Source organism: Prionailurus bengalensis, chromosome A2, assembly GCF_016509475.1.
Source record: "Prionailurus bengalensis isolate Pbe53 chromosome A2, Fcat_Pben_1.1_paternal_pri, whole genome shotgun sequence".
NCBI classification, from domain to species: Eukaryota; Metazoa; Chordata; class Mammalia; order Carnivora; family Felidae; genus Prionailurus; species Prionailurus bengalensis.
In genome coordinates, this window is record NC_057348.1 from 132,511,350 (window position 1) to 132,534,187 (window position 22,838).

Genomic DNA, 22,838 nt, shown 5'->3' on the forward strand with positions numbered 1-22,838 from the left:
TTGCGTGTAGAAAAATAGTGGTTTTTTTTTTTGAAGGGTGATTAAAAAAATAGTCATAGAAGCCGAAATTTAAATAAGTTAAGGTCAGGAGAAAAATTTTCATTTGGCTATTACGTATTGGGTTGTGGTATTGCTGGAAAGCTCAAGAAAGTTCTGACTTTCTTTCCAGCTACAGTGAAGATAAAAGATGTATTTCATACTTTTTCTATATTTTCTGCAATTATCTGTGTTATAAGCCACCACACTAGAAGAAAACAGGAACTTTGTGGGGTAAGTAGAAGTTCGGAGAAGGCTTGTTCTCCCCTCATCTCCAGCTCCACTGACATGTATGAGTTCCTGCTGTGTTCTGGGTTTCAGGTACTTTACCCCTGATTGGTCATTGTGTTTCTACCTAACCCAGAATTGGTTAGTGCTGTTCCTATTTTACCTATGAGGAATTATAGGGCCAGAAAGGTTCAGTAACTTTCTCAAGGATCCAGGGATGAATATAAGTTCTGTCTGACTACAAGGTCACCTTTTTCATGAATGAATAATTTCTTTAGGAATTCTCAGTTTGGGGACAGGTAGGAAGACAGGAAGGGCAGAAATTTCTCTTCCTGCCTTTGGCTGCCTGTCTGGTTGAAGGATGACCTTTCTGGGGGAGTAAGAATGGGAGGTCCTTATGCTATATGTGACTATGCCCCACCAAACTGGGATTGTTCTGCTGACTGTGTGTCAGCCCTTGATCCAGGGCACCTTGAGAATAAGATTTAATCACTGGCTTGGATCTGAGATGCTGTAAGTGTGTAATGATTTTTAATAATCTTACCTTCTCTAATAGGTCCTACATGCTTTGTAGTAACTATCCAGTATGAAATTAAAATGAACTTAGTCCATCTTCTTCTCAAAATACATGGTTTATGGAATTAGTGAAATTTGATTTTATCTTTCAAACAAAGGAAATAGTATAATGAACTTTCCTTTGAGAAACACATCATAGGGGCACCTGAGTGGCTCAATTGGTTAAACGTCCGACTTCATCTCAGGTCATGATCTCATAATTCATGGGTTCGAGCCCCACATGGAGATCTGCGCTGACAGCTCAGAGCCTAAAGTCTGCTTCAGATTCTGTCTTTTCTTCTCTCTGCCCCTCCCCCTCCCCCACTCACACACTGTCTCTGTCTCTCAAAAATAAATAAACGTTAAAATTAAAAACAAAATACATCATAAATTTTGAAAGCAAAGTAAGCCAAGTGACCATATTATTTTTATTCCCTAGTAAAATTATGATCTTTTTAAGGATTTGTTTACCTGTTTTTTATCTTGCTTTTCCTGTATGTGGTTTCTTTTCATTTTATTTCTAATACTTACTTGCAGTGGTCATTTTGCGTATCATTAGGCCAGAAGATCAAACCCTGATACCTTTCCAGTGCAGGCAGCTAAATGTAGACTAGGTGCAAAGAAATAGGGAAGAGTTGGAAAGATACAATATTTGAGAGCTCATTTCCCTCTAAAGAAGATGCACATTTCTTTCTCTCCCTTTTTATATTCTTTCCCCTCTTTCTTTATTACATTTTTTCCTTTTCCTTTCTCCCTCCCTTTCTCCCCCACTCTGACCTGCAGGACCCGTTTTGCAACCCCTTTAATAAATACTAGAATATTGAAATCAATCTATGAAATACAGAGATGTATATACATATAGTAAAAAAAAAAAAGGGGGGTCTCCTAGGTGGCTCAGTTGATCAAGTGTCTGACTTTTTAAAAATTTTTTTTTAAGTTTTTATTTATTTTTGAGAGAGACAGAGCACGAGCAGGGGGAGGGGCAGAGAGAGAGGGAGACACAGAATCTGAAGCAGGCTCCAGGCTCTGAGCTGTCAGCGCAGAGCCTGACTAGAGAGCCCAACTCACAAACTGTGAGATCATGACCTGAGCCAAAGTCGGACTCTTAACTGACTGAGCCACATAGGCGCCACCCCAAGTGTCTGACTCTTGATTTTTGCTCAGGTCATGACCTCATTGTTTGTGAGTTTGAGCCCCACATGGGCTCTGTGCTGACAGTACAGAACCTGCTTGAGATTCTCTCTTTCTCTCTCTGCCCCTCCCCTGCTAGCTCACTCTCTCTCTCTCTCTCTCTTTCTCTTTCAAAAATAAGCATTAAAAAAAAGAGACTCAAGTGGTTTCTGATTAGTGATTCCTGAGTCTTTGAGAATACATGAACTTGTTGACGCAGTGTGCAGTAAGAACCCAAGTTTCTGATGGAGCACTGATAAATGAATTACTCAACATGAAGATGTATCTTGCCATCACTGAAGGGTCAAAATAGCATTGATTCACAATGTCATACCAATATAAATTGCTTTAAAGGAAACATCTGTTCTCGACATAATTGATAGTGAGAAATGTTTCTTAAACCAAATTAGAAATGATTACTTAAGCAATTGATGTAGTTATTTTATTTGGCATTCCCACTCAATAATTTCCAGCACTGCTAAACTAAAGGTTGGCTAATATATTTTCTCCCCACTCCCTACCTTTTTGCTTCCTATTCTATTCAACTAGATACTTAGTTAATAAGAAGAGAGTTCAGGAGTAATGTAGATATAAATTGAAAAGCCTACTCTCTATAATTTCATATGAAACAAATGATTATCATGCTCCAATGGAAAAACCACAAGCAAAAAACAAAAGAGCAGTAAGATTTCAAAAGTGGTTTACAGTATTTCCGTGTATTAGAATTTACATCCTCAGTCAATCAATCCATCAAAGAAACATGACTGAATGCCCTCAGTGTGTTAGACACTTTGCTAGGCAGGCACCAGGTACCATAGGGGTTTCAAAATGTTCCTACCCTAAGGGAGTTGGCAATCTGGCTAGATAAAAATTCAGGATAATAACCATTTTTCTAAGCCATTTTAAACAAAACTCAGTGGTTTAAGGTAAAAAAAAAAAAACCCTGCTTGACAGTTATGGCTTTTTAGAGCATTCTATGGAATAAATTGGATTTTTCTTTTCTCTTAAGTGTTTAGTGAATCAGCCATCACTCACAGACTGAGCAGAATAAGGTTTTCTTCATTTTTGTCCCTCCTAAGGCATTGTTTGTGGTTCCTTGAAATTTGTTGAGGACTGAGTTCCAAAATCTGAGAAGTATGGAAACAAGTCTAAGCATAACAAGTAATAGGATAGAGATGATGAAAAGGAAAATGGGAGAGCCAATCACAAAGGGGGTTTACTTTTACTCCGATTGTAAAGCAGAAGAAAAGGAGAAAAAAGTATTTTAATAATTTCTTCACGTTTAAAAGAAACCCTTGTGCCATAGGTAGTTATGTATTTATATTTCTGCATTGCTGAGACTAAGGCAAGAGTATAAACCCTGTTTTAATAAGAAAAATCAGAACACTCATATGATGAATCTTCATGTCTGTAAAGGTTTTTAGGAGCTAACGTGTTGTATGAAAAATATAACTACTGTTCTATGTTTTATTGAAAATCTGCAAGTAGCCTAATTTTGAGTGATTATTAAAGCAATGTGTGCTCACAAAAAAATAATTCAGGCAGTTCCGAAAAATATGAACAATTGAAATTCACCTGAACTCCAAGCTCCCGGTGATCGTGTTAACACGTGTATATATGCGATCACCTGCATTTCTGTGTGCATCCGTGCGTGTGGTATCATTCTGTCAGTCTAGAAATGAATGCAGTTTTATAGTTTTTAGACCTCTTACATGTAAGATTTATTTGTATATTCATCCATTGGAGTATAGCTTAGTTTCGGATCTAGAAAAGCATGAACGTGTTGTAAATGACTTGTCATTGTTCAGTTGAGGTTTTGTAATAAAGAGAAGAGGTCAGATTCTGTGGTGTCAGGAGAGGCTTTGGATCCAAGGATTGGCTCCATCACTCACTAACTGTGTGAGCTTGGAGAAGGCAGTTTAGTTGTGTAACCTCATTTTCTTTTTTCTGTCAACTGAGAAGATTTGACTTTGTCTGCAGCTCTAGAAGTTTATTATCCTAATCCTTTATTTTTAGCAAAAGAATAGACCTTTTCAGGAGCTTATATTTACAAAAAATCAACCTTCTTTACGGTTACATGTCAAAAGCTTTTAACTTTGATAACAAGCTAGTTTTTGTCGATAGCAAAAACAAAAAGAAACAAGATTATTTTAAAATTTAGAAATTTACAGCTCATTTACTGAGGTTAAAATATTCTGATACTCAGAGAAAAAGTGAAATTTGTTGTTAGAATATTATACAATTGCGTATTCATTACATACAAATATAGTTTTCATTCCATTATGTTCCACATGCCCCATGACATGCCAGCTTATCTGTTTAGAGTACTTTTCTGTGCGCTCAATTATATATGTAAGTTTTTTAATGAAGAAAAATAAAATAAGGAATATTTAGAAATATAATTATATAGAGGTCACAACTGTGAAAATTGCTTTTCTCACAATCACTATAACTTGGTTTTATTGCTGAAATTATATAGTAATAAAAATTATTTTTCTGCTCCTAGAGTAACCAGTCTTGGTTCTCGGTAAGAATTTGCACTATATTTATCTAAATAGAAAATAGTTCTTTTCTTTATTATAGTCACTTTTGAAACAGTGTTTTCTAGAGGTGCTTGGGTGGCTCAGTCAGTTGGGCGTCCGACTTCAGCTCAGGTCATGATCTCACAGCTCGTGGGTTCAAGCCCCGCGTCGGGCTCTGTGCTGATGGCTAAGAACCTGGAGCCTGCTTTGGATTCTGTGTCTCCCTCTCTCTCTGCCCCTCCCCTGCTCATGCTCTGTCTCTGTCTCTCTCAAAAATAAATAAACATTAATAAAAATTTAAAAAGAAAGTGTTTTCTAGTACATTTAAAGCCATGAGTTGAAATATTTCAGATCCTGTGAAGTGAAAAAAAAAAAGAAACTTTAAAATATTTTGTTATTAAAAATGTTTTCTCCTGTTTATTTATACTAATGGCTATTATTCCATTGGAAACCAGCTCTGAGTGATAAGAAAGAATATTCTGGGGTCAGAATGCCTGGTCTATAAGGCTGGTACAGTTTTGAGAGTTGAGCAAATCACTTAACTCTTTTGACTCTCAGTTTCTCTTATGCTGAGAATTGGTAAATAATGAGCATAAAAAATGTAATAGAAATGCAAGCTACAATGAATGTTTTAAGTATTTTCATCTTCTACTATAATGAAAGCACTTGTAAAAATGGGATTCTGAATGAAATACTGAACTAAGAATTGAGGCATTCAATGTTTACTTCTATGGAAGTCAACAGCCTGTAAATAAACAGATCGTCTCTATTGCTCTAGTTCATTACTGTTCATGCTCTCATTCAATTTTCAGGAAATAAATAACGTCTTTAGAAAGCTCTAATTTCATTTCCCATGCATAATAGAAGATTAAAGAGAGACAGTTTTGTTGACAGATTACATGGGTCTCTTAGATTCTACCAGCTAGAATCTTAACTGAATGATTTAAATACATGAAGTAGAAGAATATGTAACAATAATAATCTGACTTCCTTTTTGATGGCACTGAGTATATATTTCAATACACATAAACAAAGTGTATCCTTTACAAGATGAAAGTAAATCTCTGCTCATTAAATTATGATATAGTTTTGTTAAAACATAAATGGAATCCAGTTTAGAAAAGATGTTCCAAAAGATGCCACAATTATCCGTGTTGCAAACACATTTCCAGATCATTTGTAGCTATTGCTTGATTCTCCATTAATGCATTTGCTGTTGATTCTCTGGTTATATTTCTTACTGAAGTTTTCTAGATATATTTTTATTGTTCTTTTTAATCCTTTTTGTTGTATATAAAATACATGTTACATGTTATTTAAAAAGTAAAAAAAGGGGCGCCTGGGTGGCTCAGTCGGTTAAGCGTCCGACTTCAGCCAGGTCACGATCTCGCGGTCCGTGAGTTCGAGCCCCGCGTCAGGCTCTGGGCTGATGGCTCGGAGCCTGGAGCCTGTTTCTGATTCTGTGTCTCCCCTCTCTCTGCCCCTCCCCCGTTCATGCTCTGTCTCTCTCTGTCCCAAAAATAAAATAAAACGTTGAAAAAAAATTTAAAAAAAAATAAATAAAAAGTAAAAAAAGCCTCCAGCAATAAAAATCAGTATTCTCACATGTTGAAACAGAGGAGGCCAATAATGTAAGGGTTTTATGCCTATTCCTCTAATTAATGTTATTATTTGATTTTATGCTTATTCCACTAATTAATATTGACCTAATAAATATTATGGCTTGTATAAAACTTTCGTCAAAATTTTAAAAGTCAGGAAACATTTAAAAAATAAAAGATCTTCGAAAAATAAGATGCGCGCATTACTGTTTGGAACACACACATACCCACTGAGATTAGTGTGATGTGATTTGTCCTGCAGCTGCTTCAAATTAAGAACAGGTGTGGAAGACAGATTATGCAAATACTCATATTAATGTAATTGTCAAATTGGTGTGTTTACCATTGTGCTTTTAAAGAGTAGACTGTACTCCTATTTTAAATGTAAATTAGCTTCATTCTTGAGAGCAGCTATTGGATAATGAAACATGGTCCTGGCTTAGAAATGAATAATTTCTAATAGTAACACAATTCTAAAATTTTGACATTTTCTTTCCTGGTAAACTGTTTAATACATTTAAAAAATGGCGACTCTATACTACTTTTAGTACATATATAGCCCTGGTGGTTTTGTGCAAGTTTGTGATCCTGGCTCTGGGCTACTATTTTCTTTTTCTATTGTTATGCATGGTGATTACTGTGATAGCTTTTGCTCCCCTTCCATCTTTTCTAATTCAGAACACATCTCAGCTGTCCATCTTTGTGGACCTAAACTCTCAAAAATAAATTCTTTGGAGAAGTTACATTATATTTATTTTAATAATAACCTTACCTCATGGAATCTAGTTACTTTCAATTGTATTTTCGTATTTTAAGTGTCAAACACTAATTTTGATATTTTAAACCATGTTTTGCGAATACAGAGCAGCCTTTTACTACTAGTTCACTCATGTATCTGTGTGAGGATTTTGTACTTGCTCAGTGTAGTGATACAGACTCCCCTGCCCAATAAAGGGCTTTATCTTAGTCCCCATCCGGCCTTTAATGACAGGTGTTGTGGGTGATCATAACTAAATAGGTGACTAAGCCAATGAAAAGGAAAGCTGAGGCGTCAACCAGAGATGTTAGAGAAGTCACATTTCTCATGTTCCTATTCTTTTTTAATGCCTCTTTTTCTCTAAAAAAAGAGAGATTCTAAAGCATTTGTGATTTTATTTCACTTGGCTACCATATATATTCAGTGCTCACTTGATGTACCCGATAATGTGTTTATTTATGCTGTCTTATTTCAGAATAGGAAACAGGCTTGGAAAGGTTAAATTACACTATCTAAGGTCACATAGCTGGTAGTTTGAGCTGCTACATGAATTCAAGTCTCTCTGATTCCAATTCCTGTGCTTTTTATCCTGGTATTAATCACTGATAGCATATGCCTCTTAATTGCATATGAGAGTCCAAAAGGTCTCTCAAATTTTTCATTTTTGGAAAACAAGTTTAAAATAACAAGGATGATGAGGTATGAAACGGGAATCCTGCCTTTTCTTGATTGTCTTCATTGTCCAGGATCTAGATCCATTTGTGACTGCGATAAAGCTGTGGTTTGCAAGGGAAGAGATGGGGGAATGAGTGGAAACTCCCTGGAGGAGTCTCTGTCACCACTATGGTTAAAAGATTCTACTGGAGTGATTCTGACTTCCAATATTCCTTTCTGTCCTGTACTTCATCATCTCCACCTGTTAGGAGGCACTGTTGAGAATGCAGTGGGACTTGATGATGCAGTTAGATGTTTACCCAACAATGTGTAGAATAATCTTTTGATACGAAAAAAAAAAAGTGCAGGGCAGAGCTGGGACTCTGCGGGAGTTTCTCTTGGCATCATGAGAGTTTTCTATGCCTAATGGGAAGAGTTTCTGTTGGAAAGAGTACTATTTTTAAATAATTGATCCTCTTCCTTAAGGTTTCCTCTCTACCTCACATCACAGTCAGGAGGGAGAAGAGGTTGATAGGGAGCAAATTATAATCAGAGATGCCAACAAGATAAGCTTCTGTGTGTGCAGCTTGCAGTCTCTATTCCTCATTAAAGAGTCTATCATTTATCATTATTGGCAAGAAAAGGAGCTGCCACTGAGACCAACAGCGGATAAAAAGTAGCTGATCCAAGGGCTGCTGCTGCTTCCCCTGCAGGGATCAGAAAAGGACCTGCCACAACTTCTAGTCCCCTCGTAAATTCCTAGGGCGACATGATTTCAGTTGCTCCTCAACGAGGAGTAAAGCACACGGTAAAGGAGATGCTGATACTTTCTGAATTTTGACCAATGAAAGTATGATTCAGTGTTTTGTCGTGATGCGTAATAGATACAGCAGTTGCTCTGCGTACTTCATTCATGGAGTCAAGTCCAAATCCAAAAATACATTTCTATGGAAAAGATTCCTGAGGGGTAATTAAAGGTCTTGCCCAGTCCATCGACTCCAAGGACATGTAGGGTTAGCGCCTCCTCCAAAAAGGCAGTGAATGGCTCCTTACTACTACTCACTACTTATAATGTATCTGTTAAAGTTGAGGATAGATGCATTTCAGAAGTACTTTAAACAAGAGTGTCTTACTTCTAGTATGATGTTTAAAAGTGTATCACTACAAGACCATCAGCTAAGCTAAGGTTTCTACTAACAAAAAATTAATAACTTTATGGATAGTTTTTGTTGTTTTTGAAAAAAACAAAACAAAACCCTGAATCAAGTTGAAAGCTACACAGCACTTCTAATGCATTACTCTCTGTTTTATTTCACCTATTAAATTATTAGTTTAACTTATTTCATAGTAATTTTAATTTTTTTCAGATATGGAGATTAATACATAAAATGCATTTTTTTTAATTAAGCAAGAAAGGCTTTTTCTTTAAAAAATGTTAAATCCCTACCCTGAATCCTTGGGCTCTAACCCTATGTGCATACATTCTTGGACAATGTGTCAAGGTAAAAAATCTAAGGTTTATGCTTGTGCTCAGTGTCTTGACTTGAAATAGTCAGAATATTGACTTACTTAGAAATTGGAAGCTGGTTTAATACATTGTGCCAGCCGTCCTGAAAGCCATTTCAATAGACTCTGTACCCTGGCATTTGTTTTAGAAATAATTGCATGCAAATGTAGCTTAACATCTGTACTATGTCTCTTAATCCTAACCAGGCATTTTCCATTAGATGGAGTCTGAAAATCACATTAAGAAAAATATATCATCTGTGAAATTATATTCTGAATGCCCCAAATAGCAAGGAAAGGGGCAATATCCAGTAAATCTAGTACGAAGCATTCCTTTCTTTTTCTGAACCCCAAATTTTAAAAAGTTCATTTCATTTCCTTGAGTGCTGCATTTATAAAATTGAACTAAGATCTTATGTTTTCCCAAGTTTTCAGTGTAGTTAATCACAAAACTTTCTGGGAGATAAAAATATCCTGGTGTGTCACATCAAGTTATTTTTCTTAACTTTTGCTTGGTAATACAAGTTAATTTAGTTCTGTACCTTTATTGTGACACAATTCAGACACGTTACATTTTAGTACTCTTCTGGTCTTGCAGCCCAGTTTTCCAAATGAAATTTTGATACTGAACTGACTTTAAATATACTTGAATTTACCAGTAGACTTAAGGGATTGGGAAAAAATAATAAGGAATAAGACATATGTAAGGTCCTAGGAAAGCAGCTGACTGGAAGGAGGAGGAAGGAAAATTCCTGGAAACAAAAAGTGATTTCTTGCCACTGTAAAGATTTTAAAAGAATCACTTGTGCCAACATGTACTGGTCAGTTACTTTCAGGATCACGGTTATAGTATTCTAAATACTTCCGAAATGTTTTATGTATTTAACCCTTCAATGAATCCTCCAAGAGAAAAGGCAGATGAAGTACACATTTAGTGATGAGAAATTTGATGCACGTGAAGGCCACTTTACGTGATGCTCTTGAAGATCTGGCCTCTGCTTCTCCCTTTTGTCCTCATGCCTGCCACCCTGTCTGTTCTCTGGCCTTGCTAGACCATCTGTCTCTGTTTCTCTGAATGCAGCAGGGGGTCATTTAGCTGCAAGCCTTCGTATAGGCTGCTCCTTTGATCTTGAAAGCTCCCTACCTCCACCCACCACATACCCATTTTGTATATCAACATCTACTCATCATCACCTAGGCTAAAATCCTTTTCTGTCCTTCCTCTAGGCTTCCATGGCACCCTGCGCATCCATCTTTTATAGCATATAATATGTTACTAGTCACTAGTAGTTTGTCTTCCTGATTTGACTATAAATTCTTTGGGTTAGGCGCTGCCACTTGACTTTGTATCCACAGAAGTGAGAGGGACCCCCACCCAAAATTTGGTTCAGATGTCAAAGCTTATGACACTCCAAATACCAAGAGAACTTTGAGAGAAATTTTCTTCCTCACACAAGAAAGAGACTCCTGGGGAGAGCTGATTGGACACCAGCAGGTCCAGGAGGGAATGGGTTGGGTCTTTCTAGGGCCTCTGATGTGAGTTGGAGAAAAGATCCCTTGAGTGGGGATTTAAGTTTCCCTACAGTGGCAAAGGAGAGGTGCGTGCACAAGCTTTCTGCCCAGATATTGGACCAGAGGGGAAGGGGAGGATTAAAAAGAAGTCAGCAGCCAAGATAAAAAATGGAGTAGAACTCTCATTATGGTGACATAAAATTTGTGATCAGTAAATCTGTGATGTCCTGTGCTGGCATACAGGACCGCTGCTCTGTACATTCTCACTTCATTGAGAAAGCTGTTTTCCCATGGCGTACTCTGACCCTGTATTACCTCACCTAACTCAAGGTAGCAAGACACATCTGCATTTTCTTTCAACTACAAAGTAAAAAAGAAGAGCATAAAACTGGGACTGTTATTCTTATGTTTGCATAGTGATTTCTGCTTAGCCTCAATACACTCCGGAAAAGGAAAAATCGTATTACATTCAGTATGTTCATTTTATCAATTCAGTAATTATTACATACTTAAATTTTTGTCTTCTGCCCTCCAGATGTTCATGAGAAATCCAACTCCCTATTTTTTTCAGAAGAGCTTAAAATATTTTCTTGAATAAAATAAGCAAGCAAGTCACAAGAAAAATTACATTAGTCACTAATATTCTGTAGGAGTATCTCAAGCCAGAAGTGTCTGTTAACTGCTGCCTTCATTCCCTCTTAAAATATAATAACTACATCACTTGTAAGAGCACTGTGGGCATCTTTTGTTTTTCAGTGACTTTAGACACATGAGAGATACTTGATTAACATCCCTGGAGATTCAAGTTGTCTACATAGTCAGGGAACAGTTGTAGGTCTCATCCTTCTCACAGACGGCAGCCAGGTCATCTGTCCCATCGTTGATCTCAGCCTCACCTGTGCAGACAGGCAGGTGCTTGGGTAAGAGGTGTCCATATCTTTCTATTCTTGACTCCTCTGCTGAGATTTCTAACAAGGGTGCCAATTAGTGCCAGTTATGATGGCAGTTTTCTGAGGTGAATGAGACAGGATTGACAAAAACAGAGCGAAAAATCTGACTTCAACATTGTTATATTCTGTAATTTTTCTTAATTCTTCAGTACTTTTTCTCTATGAAATGGGGATCAAATCTTATTTTGGAAATTTCAGTGTGTTGGATTGATTACTATTAAGTACTTTAAAATCACAAATCTTCCCAAGTGTCTGTGGTATCTAGATGGAGACAATGGCAACCTTCTGAAAAAAGTGTTGACTGACTAAATAGAATGAAAGAATGAAAACTTACCTATAATGCAAATATCCTGAACACAAAAGACAAGGTTTCTCAAAGTAGAATTACAGAAGCTCTAAATCACAATCACCAAGATGCTTTTTTAAATGCATATTCTTGTACCCTATCCCAGATCTTTTGCATCTGATTCTCTAGGAATGTAGCCTTGAACCTGCAGTTATAACAACTTATCCAGAGATTTTTTCACATGCTAAAGTTTGAGAACCTGTACAATTGTGCACAGAAGCCTTAAAAATAAATACAAAAATATGACCTTTTGGGGCGCCTGGGTGTCTCAGTGTGTTGAGCATCTGACTTTGGCTCAGGTCATGACCTCACAGTTCGTGAGTTCAGGCCCTGCTTCGGGGTCTCTGCTGTCAGCACAGGGCCCACTTTGATCCTCTGTCCCCCCCTCTCTCTGCCCCTCCCCCTCTCTCAAAAATAAATAAACATTTAAAAAGAAAAGCATGACCTTTTGTAAATAATTTCAGCTCCTTGGACTTCATTTCCCTTCTCTGCAAAGTGATTCTTTGATGGCCACATCATGTGCTCCTCAACTTTATATGGGTTTTGCAGTCTGTGCCACAGGGGGAAAAAAGGAAGGCAGGGCTAACCCAACCACTTTGAGCCACTGGACTTAGGAAATATACAAAATCTTTTCCAGGCATTAGTTCTGTTTTCTTCACCTTTTCTTCAGAGCTAGACAGCTTTGAATCTGTTTTTCAAACATGGGCTGGAGAAGGATGAAGCAATTTGAATTTGCTAAGCCAACACAGAACGTCCTGGCACAACCCTGGCCACACTGTCCCGGGGGCAGTTTCCATAAGATATAATGAATGGCCTCAAAACAGCCAACCAAACCAACAAACTAAACAGTTGGAGTAGAAGAAAGGCCAACCAACTGTTTAATTTTGTTCTTGTTTTATACCAGGTCAAGAGTGGTTATATTTCTTGACTAGATAAACACTTTTTTAAAAACTTGTGTACCTTTAAAATGTGGACTACGGTTCCATTCAGATATCATTGTATTTCAGCTTTTTTTAAACATGTTAAAGAAAAGGGCACCTGGCTGGCTCAGTCAGTGGAGCATACAACTCTTGATCTTGGAGTTGTGAGTTCAAACCCTATGTTGGGTGTAGAGATTACTAAAAAATAAAATCTGGGGCACCTGGGTGGCTCAGTCGGTTGAGCGTCTGACTTCAGTTTAGGTCATAATCTCACGGTCCGTGAGTTTGAGCCCCGCATCGGGCTCTCTGCTGACAGCTCAGAGCCTGGAGCCTGCTCCGGATTCTGTGTCTCCCTCTCTCTCTGACCCTCTCCCGTTCATGCTCTCTCTCTGTCTCAAAAATAAATAAACATTAAAAAATTTTTTTTAATAAAAAAAAATAAAATCTGAAGAAATGTTAAAGTTTGAGCACAGCTTCAGCCAACCTCAAGTAACAAACTTACTTAAAACATTTTTATTTGTTATAAACGATCAATATATAATTCTTGCTTATTTTTCTATGAAGCGTATACCTTCATCAACTTTGCAAAAATTATATTCTTTCTTTTAGAAGTCACTTCACCTTGTTACTGAATGCAAACACAATCATATTAATTTTTGCTTTGCTGCATCAGGTTTCTAAAAAGATAAAAAATAATGTATTTTATTTTAATTTTATTGAAATATCATTGACATACAATAATATATTAATTCCAGGTATACAATGTAATGATTCAACATGTATATACATTATGAAATGATCCCCACAATAAGTCTAGTTAACATCCGTCACCAAAGTTATTGCAGTATTATTGACTCTATTTCCTATGCTGTACTTTACATACCCATGACTTACTTAGTTTATAATTGGAAGTTTGTACCTCTTAATCCCTTTCATCTATTTCACCCATCCTCCCACCCCTCTGGCAACCACCCATTTGTTCTCTGTATTTATGAGACTGTTTCTGTTTTGTTTTTTTGGATTCACATGTAAGTGAACTTATATGGTATTTATCTTTCTTTGTCTAACTTACTTCTCTTAGCAGAATACCCTGCAGGTCCATCCATGTTGTCGCAAATTGCAAGATTTCTTTCTTTTTTATGTTTGAGTAATACTGCATTGTATACATGGATGCCACATCTTCATTATTCATCATCTTTTGATGGGACTCAGGACGCTTCCATGTCTTAGCTATTGTGAATAATGTTACAATGAACATAGGGGTACATATATCTTTTCAAATTAGAGTTTTTGTTTTCTTCAGATTCAGAAGTGGAATTGCTGGGTGGTATGGTATTTCTAACTTTTTGAGGAACCATTGTACTGTTTTATTTTTTCTTTAATTTATTAATTTCTTTTGAGAAAAAGAGCAGAGGGAAGGGCAGAGAAAGAAGGAGAGAATCACAAGCAGGATCCCCACTGTCAGTGCCAAGCCTGACAAGAGGGGGACACTTAACCAACTGATCCACCCAGGTGCCCCATTCCTCCCCACTGTCTTCTGTAGTGGCTGCACCAGTTTACATTCTCACCAACTGGGCCCAAAAGTTTCCTTTTTTTTCCACATCCTCGTCAACACGTGTTATTTCTTGCCTTATTGATACTAGCCAATCTGACAACTGTGAAGTGATATCTCATTGAGGTTTTGATTTGCATTTCCCTGATGATGAGTGATATCAAGGATCTTTTCATGTGCCTGCTTGCCATCGTACATCTTCTTTGGAAAAGTATCTGTTCAGGTCCTCTGATTTGGAGCATTTGTTTTGTTTGGCATTGGTTGTATGAGCTCTTTATATATTTTTGATATTAACCCCCTATCATTTGTAAATATCTTCTGTCATTCAGTAGGTTTCCCTTTAGGTTCATTGTTTCCTTTACTATAAAAAAGCTTTAGTTTAATGTAGTCCCAATAATTTATCTTTGCTTCTGTTGCCTTTTTGCCTTTGCCTGAGGTGATAGATCCCCCCTCCACCGCCAAAAAAAAAAAAAAAAAAAAAGGATTGCTAAGGTTGATGTCCAGTAGTTTACTGTTTAGGTTTTCTTTTAGGAGTTATATGGTTTCATATCTTATGTTTAGGTCTTCACTCCATTTTGAGTTCATTTTTGTTGTTAGTGTAAGAAAGGTCCAGTTTCGCTTTTTTTTGTTGTTGTTTTTTGTTTTTGCATGTAGCTGTCTAGTTTTCTCGACACCATTTGTTGAAGAGACTTTCTATTCCCCATTGTATATTCTTGTCTCTTTTGTCATGGATTAATTGACCATATAAGTGTGGGTTTATTTCTGGCCTCTCTGTTCTGTTCTGTTGATCTATGTGGCTATTTTTGTGCCCGTGTCATTACTGTTTGGATTAATATAGCTTTGTAGAATGGCTTAAAATTTGGGATTATAATACCTCCAGGTCTGTTCTTCTTTCTCAAGATTGTTTTGCCTCTTCAGGATCTTTTATGGTTCCATATACATTTAAGGATTATTTGTTTTAGTTCTGTGAAAAATGTTCTTGGTATTTTGATAGGGATTGCATTCACTCTGTAGACTACTTTGGGTAATATCATTTTAACAATATTAGTTTTTCCAATCCATGAGCATGGTATATCTTTCCATTTATCTGTGACATGCTTAATTTCTTTTATCACTGTCATGTAGTTTTCAGAGTACAGATATTTTACCTCCGTGGTTAAAAGATTTTTTATTCATGTGAAAGAGGCTTTGATTTGTATCATGAAGTCTAATGAGAGACTGAAAGCTATTTGTATGCAGATATGATGGCTTGGGAATTTGTGTATACTTTACAGCATGTAGTAGTGCATACATAGTAGGACTTTAATAATATTTTTATTTGAAAAAAATTGAATGTTCTGAAGCAGTAATGACAGCGAATAAATATTAAGTACATTGTTGAACATATGGGTTCCAGCACTGTTCTAGATACAAATCAGTGTATTTAATCTTATGATGGTGTCACTTATTACCCTTCCTAGAGAGAGGGGCCAAGAGAGGCTAAATAACTTGCTCAAGTTCACACCGCTAATAAGTGTTGAGTCAGGATCTGAACCCTGTCATACTGTCTCCAGAGCTAGTATTTTTGTTTTCAACACTGAATGGCTTACTTTTTATTGTTTTAGCAGAAAATTACAATGATCCATATTTAACAGAAGAATAGACTCCTTCTGAAGTTAATGTCGAAAGCTCATTCCAGTACACTGTCCTGGCCTTTTCACTGTTAAAAGGTTCTTTTGTGCTTATTTGAAACAGATGCAAACATTTAAAATATCCATTCACATTGTATTTCCCTGCGATTTGCTGGAATATGTCAGGTTGCCTGTAGGAGACCCATTTCTAAATGACTGTCTGATTTCATTCGCCTTGCTACTTCTTTACAGACCCGCAACTTCATGAATCTAGTAAAGCATGGTTGATTAGAGACTTATTAGCCTCTTTCGCCAATATTCTATCACTTTCTGTTGTAGAAAGCTCTAGGACAGGCAGGAGAAGAAGCTGGGTGGGTTTTTCAAAGCACAGTTTTTTCAACCAAGCCTTTTGGCAAGACAGGGTGACGGGCTAATGGTAGTGCAAAATTTATTCCCACATACTTTTAACTCCAGGAGTTATTAGTTTGGAGTTAAAAGCTTTTGCCTTTCAAATGATTTGCTTTCTCCTATTATTGTTCTTCAGTATACTTTAAGTTGGCTTTCTATTTTCACAAATTTTGCTTTTTAACTCTTTCTTTCTTGCTCAACTCTTTCTTTCTTTTTATTTTAATTTTTTCAAAGTTTATTTATTTATTTTGAGAGCTAGAGAGCAGGGGAGGGACAGAGAGAGAGAGAAGAAGAGATGGAGAGAATCCCAAGCAGGCTCTGCACTATCACTGTGAAGTCTGACTCAGGGCTCAAACTCAGGAGCCCAAATCAAGAGCCGGTTGCTTAACCAACTGAGCCACCCAGGCACCCTGCTTGCTCAACTCTTTCTATTGTTTAAAATGCATATACTTTAAAATTTTGCATGCTAAGTGGCAGGGGCAAAAAAAATGTCACTGTGAGTTGTTAGTGTGGGGCAGTCCCTATCTCTTGTCCCTAAGGATCAATGAATGACACTGTCATTTTAGTGTACTTTATTTCTATCTGTGTTAACAAGAATGATTTGGCATTGTCCATCTGTGAGTGTTTTGGTGAGTTAAAGTTTCTGGTTAATAAAAATATGACATTATGGATTTTACAGAATCAAAAAATAATGAAAATATACTTGGTACAGTGAGAACATATATTTTAATGATCTGAAGGTCTCTCAGAAGTATGCTGTGTATCAAAGTTTATCTCATTGTTTATCATTTAAAACCACATTTGGGAAATGTTTGAGAAGCAACTCAAGAAAATACGTTTGGATTATACTTGGATTTATTGAAATTATATTTCTGAGTCATTTGAGCTAAGAATGGAGAATATTCTCTCTCACTGTGAAGCTCCAGACTACTTTCATCCCAAACCTCTCATCTGTAGAGAGGAGTAGTGAAAATCTCCTCATAATAAAATCCTTCTGATATTTTCACTCGTGTATTCCTTAAATGGTACCTACACCATTTTATTCCGTCGCATCTTTTGTGTATTCCTTTTATCACTGTACTTGTACATTATCTGGAAATTTCTCATTTCTATATTTCTCGAGTGTTGAGGCTTACTATGTAAGCTTCTATGTATCCTTCCTTCTGACCCCGTGACTGGGATGGCAGATCTTCAGGACTCCAGTGTGTTTTGTGGTATGTTGAAGACACAAATTACAATATTTGATTTGGGTGCTCTTGAAAGAGTTTAAGGTGATATTGCTTATTTATGGAGTTTAGTTTTCAGCATAAATGTAAATAGTGTCATGGCACCTTCGGAGTTCTGGTGATGCTCACTTATTTTTGCTTTTATGTTGACAAGTGTTCATCTGAGGATTTTTTATTAGTATGGTTCATTGCTACAGTATGGGGTCGCATTTCATTTTTTTTAGGATGCTTATGACCTTGTTAAATAGCAGTCCAAAAATCATGTGGCTTGTTTTGATTTTAACCAAAGTTACAGCTGCCTAGCTGTAAAGCAGTCAGTTTCTCTTATTATGACTAGTTCTTCAACTTGTACTGTTTTAAATTGCCTGCAATTAGCATATTTCAACCTTATTTTTAGGTTTAAATTGCAGTGTGAGAGTGTACTCTCCTCTTAGCTAATTAGTGCTATCAAGGAACAGTAGGTTACCTCATTAGTACCATGTGCATTTAATTAAAGAAGAGAAAATTGGAGTTAACCTCATAGTTAATATTTTCACAGAGTGCTACAATGCCAACACCTTCAATTGGAGTCACACCCCTGTGTATCTAATTATGCACTGGTGCCAAATAAGGTTAGCAAGGGTACTACAAGGCTGTTGACAAAATAATTTAGATGAAAACGTGTTTGTTGGATTCTGACAGTAAAATATAACTTGAACATTTTTTTTTTCTGTAGTCCTCATCTGCCAGCATCAGGTTAACATACTTCTTCATAGGAAATGAAAGGAAAGGTATATTTTGGAAGCCATTTTTCCTGTTTGAATTAATGCTGCTCTTATCTTGCAGAAAATGGCATGTAGTCATGTAAAGCATATACAATCCGTTTCTTAAACAGAGACCCTGAACTTCAGAGATGTATTTGAAAAGAATTATTTATAAGATGTAATATTTACATGCATCAAACCACTACAAATACTCCCTGACACCCCTACCACAGCCCTCCTTGCTTTTCTTCTTTTCTGATATAATTTCCCTTGTGGATCTTATGAATGGGGATCATCCTTTCATATCATACATGAAGTCTAAGGATGTGTTGTCACATGGTCTGTTCAAATGCAGTGTAATCCTTTTGCCCTTCAGACAAAATCTTTGAAATGTCTCATGCTACTTAGGTAAAAAATGACATTCCATGTCATTTATCAATAAATAATCACTTTGCTTTTACAGATAGAAATGCAAACTATACATTTGAGTGTATAGAGTAGTTCTCAGTGCAAGTGGTACAATTCAACAGGTTTTCACAGAGATTCTAGAGTTTGGCTCCGTGGTCTCAAATATATATTTAATGGCAACATTTGTCTTAATAGTAATGCATGGCCAAGGCAGTTTAGTTAAAGAGATTCCTATGATTATCCTCACATTTCATGACAAAACAGGATTCATGTTCATCTGTATTGTTATAATGGAGTACAAGTCAACAGTTAGCTTTTTCAAAAAACACATAATTAAAGTTTTAAGGATAAATACCACCCCATACTCTAAAATCACAATATCATTTAAATTTATAGGAGTATTCATTAACATTGGCCATAATTTTAGCTTAGAAATGGGAAGTGAGGTTGCTAAGTCAAGATCATGGCAGACGAATTACTTTTGGTTAGTGGTTAATTCATTATGTTCAAATATTCAACTCTGTATCTGCCAAATTATTTTTATTTTTTAAATCTATACCATTTTTAACTGTGACACAAAGATGGAATAGTCTCATCTATGTTCACCTACCAAGATAATAATCCAAAAATATTTTTTAATGCTATTGTACATTATTAGTTTGAGCATTAAGATTGGAGGGAAAAAAAGCCAACTCCTGATTCTCTTTGTTTAATCTAGGAATTGCTTCCAGAAACAAAATTATGTGTCTGTGGCCACTCTTCTGGTGATGGGCATCCTCACAACACATTTGCAGTAAGTTACACTGGGCATATAGAAATTCGGCTACTAAGCACAAAGCCAGAGACCCAATCCCACTAAATAGATGATCTGTGATTTTCTATTAGCCACTCCCTTTCATTGATGCAGATAATCAAGAGATGATTAATGTTAAGATACTGATGTAATTAGTTGGTTTTCTGTTACTTCTTGTATTCTCTCTTCAATTATATTTCATCATGTATACACTTCACTGTTTCTATGAGTTGATGGCATTAAAATTTACCTGAAATATATAAAGGCATATGGTTGATTCACCACTACACCTTTCTTGAACTTTTAGGAATCGTTTGATGAGATAGTGCTGATATGCAAAAATTAAGTAGAGATTATGGATAGATACAATACATATTTACATATTTTAGGGAAAAGTTGCCATTCCATGTCTGCAAGTTACCATATAAATATGCCAAGACCTTTTTTTTTTCATATTCTGTCACTAGAGTATAATTTGTTTCCTTAGTCTATAGTATTCAATAAAAAATGCTTTCATGACCCAATTCACATACCAGTTAGCCTTGGAAAAGAATAACAATCCTGAAGCGGCCATTCAAGAATTTTTAAATAGAGTGACTTCATGTTTTTAGATAGCATGGATACTACCTATATTCTTAAGGGATCTCTAAATATGTAAGTCATATACTTTCATATGTAGAATTTTTGCTTGTTCCCTTAAGAATTGAGGTACTTACTTAGTTTCCATGGACTAGACTATTCCTAAATGGGCTCACCCAGAATTTATTTTTTAAGACTGTATACTTAGTATTTCCTATTTATAGTTGATAGAACACATTACAATTAAGACTTTTACAAGCACATAGTGTATTCCTGAATAAAGAAGAAATTTCTAATTTTATACCTTGGCTTTTTTTAAAAAAGAATATTTTTCTTAGCAAAAACAGTGTTAATTAATATGGGATGCTATCCTTTGTGGAAAATATTTAAACATAAGACATTTTTCAAATGTTCAATGCAAAACAGAAATAGAAGTGGAAACAACAGCATGCTATCTTATGGAAATAGTGAATGTAGAGGATTGGTAATGAATTTTGTACATTAAACAAGTCGTGTAATGATCTGAAATTATCTAGTTTGAGTTCCATTCATTTTAATCCTAAAGTGTTTGCCCTTTCTGGCTTTCTTGGCAACAATAATGAAAGAAAATACCAGAAATTAAAAAGTTGTGATAAGTTTTGCCGAAATGTGGAAGACTAATCTTATTTTCTAGGTATTCTCTGTTATTTTGTAGGAAGATAAATTTAAGATAAACTTCAAAAATAATTGTGTACTTTAACTTACTAATAAAGATTCATCCAAAAATATACTTGAAGAAAATAGTGCATTAAAAATGGAAAAGGCAGTATTTCTAATTGGTAGCACTTTTCCCTAAAATAATCCCAATGGAAAAATTGTTTTCATTAGACTGAAGAGTGAGCTGACTGAACTACTAATAGTGTTTGTTCTTTATCCAAAACTACTTCTACCGTTTAAAAAAAAATCATTCTCTATTCTTTTTTTTTTTTTTAATTTTTTTTTTCAACGTTTATTTATTTTTGGGACAGAGAGAGACAGAGCATGAACGGGCGAGGGGCAGAGAGAGAGGGAGACACAGAATCGGAAACAGGCTCCAGGCTCTGAGTCATCAGCCCAGAGCCTGACGCGGGGCTCAAACTCACAGACCGCGAGATCGTGACCTGGCTGAAGTCGGACGCCTAACCGACTGCGCCACCCAGGCGCCCCATCTCTATTCTGATGTAAACATAAATTTATAGCATCAGATCTTCATATTTTCACTGACACATTTTCAGAATGAAAACAGACCACAGAGAAATTAAATGACTTACCAGAGGCCATTTAACTCCTCTATGGAAAGGCACATAGGCTGAAATTATTTATTTGTTTGTTTGTTTGTTTTAATGTTTATTTTTGAAAGAGAAATAGAGTGTGAGCAGGGAGGGGCAGAGAGAGAGGGAGACACACAATCTAAAGCATGCCCCAGGCTCTGAGCTGTCCGCACAGAGCCCAACATGGGGCTCAAACCCATGGACTGCCAGATCATGACCTGAGCATAGTCAGATGCTTAACCTGCTGAGGCACCCAAGCGCCCCAGCAAGGCTGAATTTGTACCCCAAGTCTGTGATCATCAGGGTATCAGTCTTTCCAAGGATATACCAGATTGTTCATGGTTGCCTTGAGTGCTCTGCTGAATAGGAATCTGAGGTTGTTCCATGTGTCTGAGACTGTGGTTACTATCTAAAACAGAAAGAGAACTAGGATGAAGCAGTGAGGTCTGCTGTGGCTGATGGGGAGAAGGAGTATGGAAGTTCATGAACCAGGTATTTGCCATCCCTACAGTGCACCAAACTTAATACTTCAAATTAGTCACTGAGTGACTCTGCAAATGATGCTTCCTGACTTCCCCACACAAAGAAAACACTAAATATTCAGTAGGTGCTTATTGTACATTAGATACAAACTTTCGGCAAGCTAAAACGGCTACGTAATGGAATTTAAAATCAAGATTCAAACTAAGACAAATTATATCTGTTATTCATAGCTGACAATGTCTGTGTGATGGACATAGCTCTGTTTTAGTAAATTTCATAAGTACCAATATGCTGGGGTGAAACTCACTTAAGTTCTGGGGCACCATAACTAGTGGGCTAAGAGGAAGAAAGGTGTAGAAAATATAGATAGGGGTACCGAAAGCCAGCCACGTTCCTTTATAATCTATTTAACTGACATTTGTAATAAATTGTGAATCAATGTAATGATTCTAAAATTTTTAAGAGATCATACATCCCTTTGAGTGGACTAATTTAATATCATACATATTACTTGCACCCGTAATTGATCAACCTTCACAAATAATAAGCCAAAATTTTTTGGGCAAATGTTCCAAATTGGCAGATTATATTAATTTTTACTCCCCCCTCCCTTAACTTAAAAACTAAAAATCCTGTAAGCTTATTAACAAGCTAGAAGTAAAGTCCCATAAATTTCAGAGGAAAATATCCATTTGCAATTAAAGCCCAAATTACCTTGAAGAAATAAGTGATAATATATATTTGATATTAAACATATGTCAGAAGTTCTCTATCATACCATCCTCTTTCAGGCATATACTCTATCAAGTTACTAACAAAAGATGCAATAAAAATATATTTCAGAGAAGTATCTTCTGGTGTTTTGGTATGCAAGTAGCGACCAGACGGTAGCTGTCATCTGAGTATTGTGTTTCTTTATTATCACATTTGTTGAATAGTAGTGGTACTTTTTTTTTTTAACTTTTTTTAAATTTATTTTTGAGACAGAGA

The 22,838-nt window shown here is 36.2% G+C and overlaps 1 protein-coding gene across 1 annotated transcript in view; it reads left to right on the forward strand.

Moving 5' to 3' along the window:
- FOXP2 (forkhead box P2) overlaps nt 1–22,838 on the forward strand; it is a 569,999-nt gene that overhangs the window by 426,010 nt on the left and 121,151 nt on the right. The window contains exon 6 of the mRNA XM_043589308.1: nt 19,423–19,497. Within this exon, the coding sequence (XP_043445243.1) occupies nt 19,423–19,497 (75 nt within the window). The remainder of the gene's footprint in view (nt 1–19,422; nt 19,498–22,838) is intronic.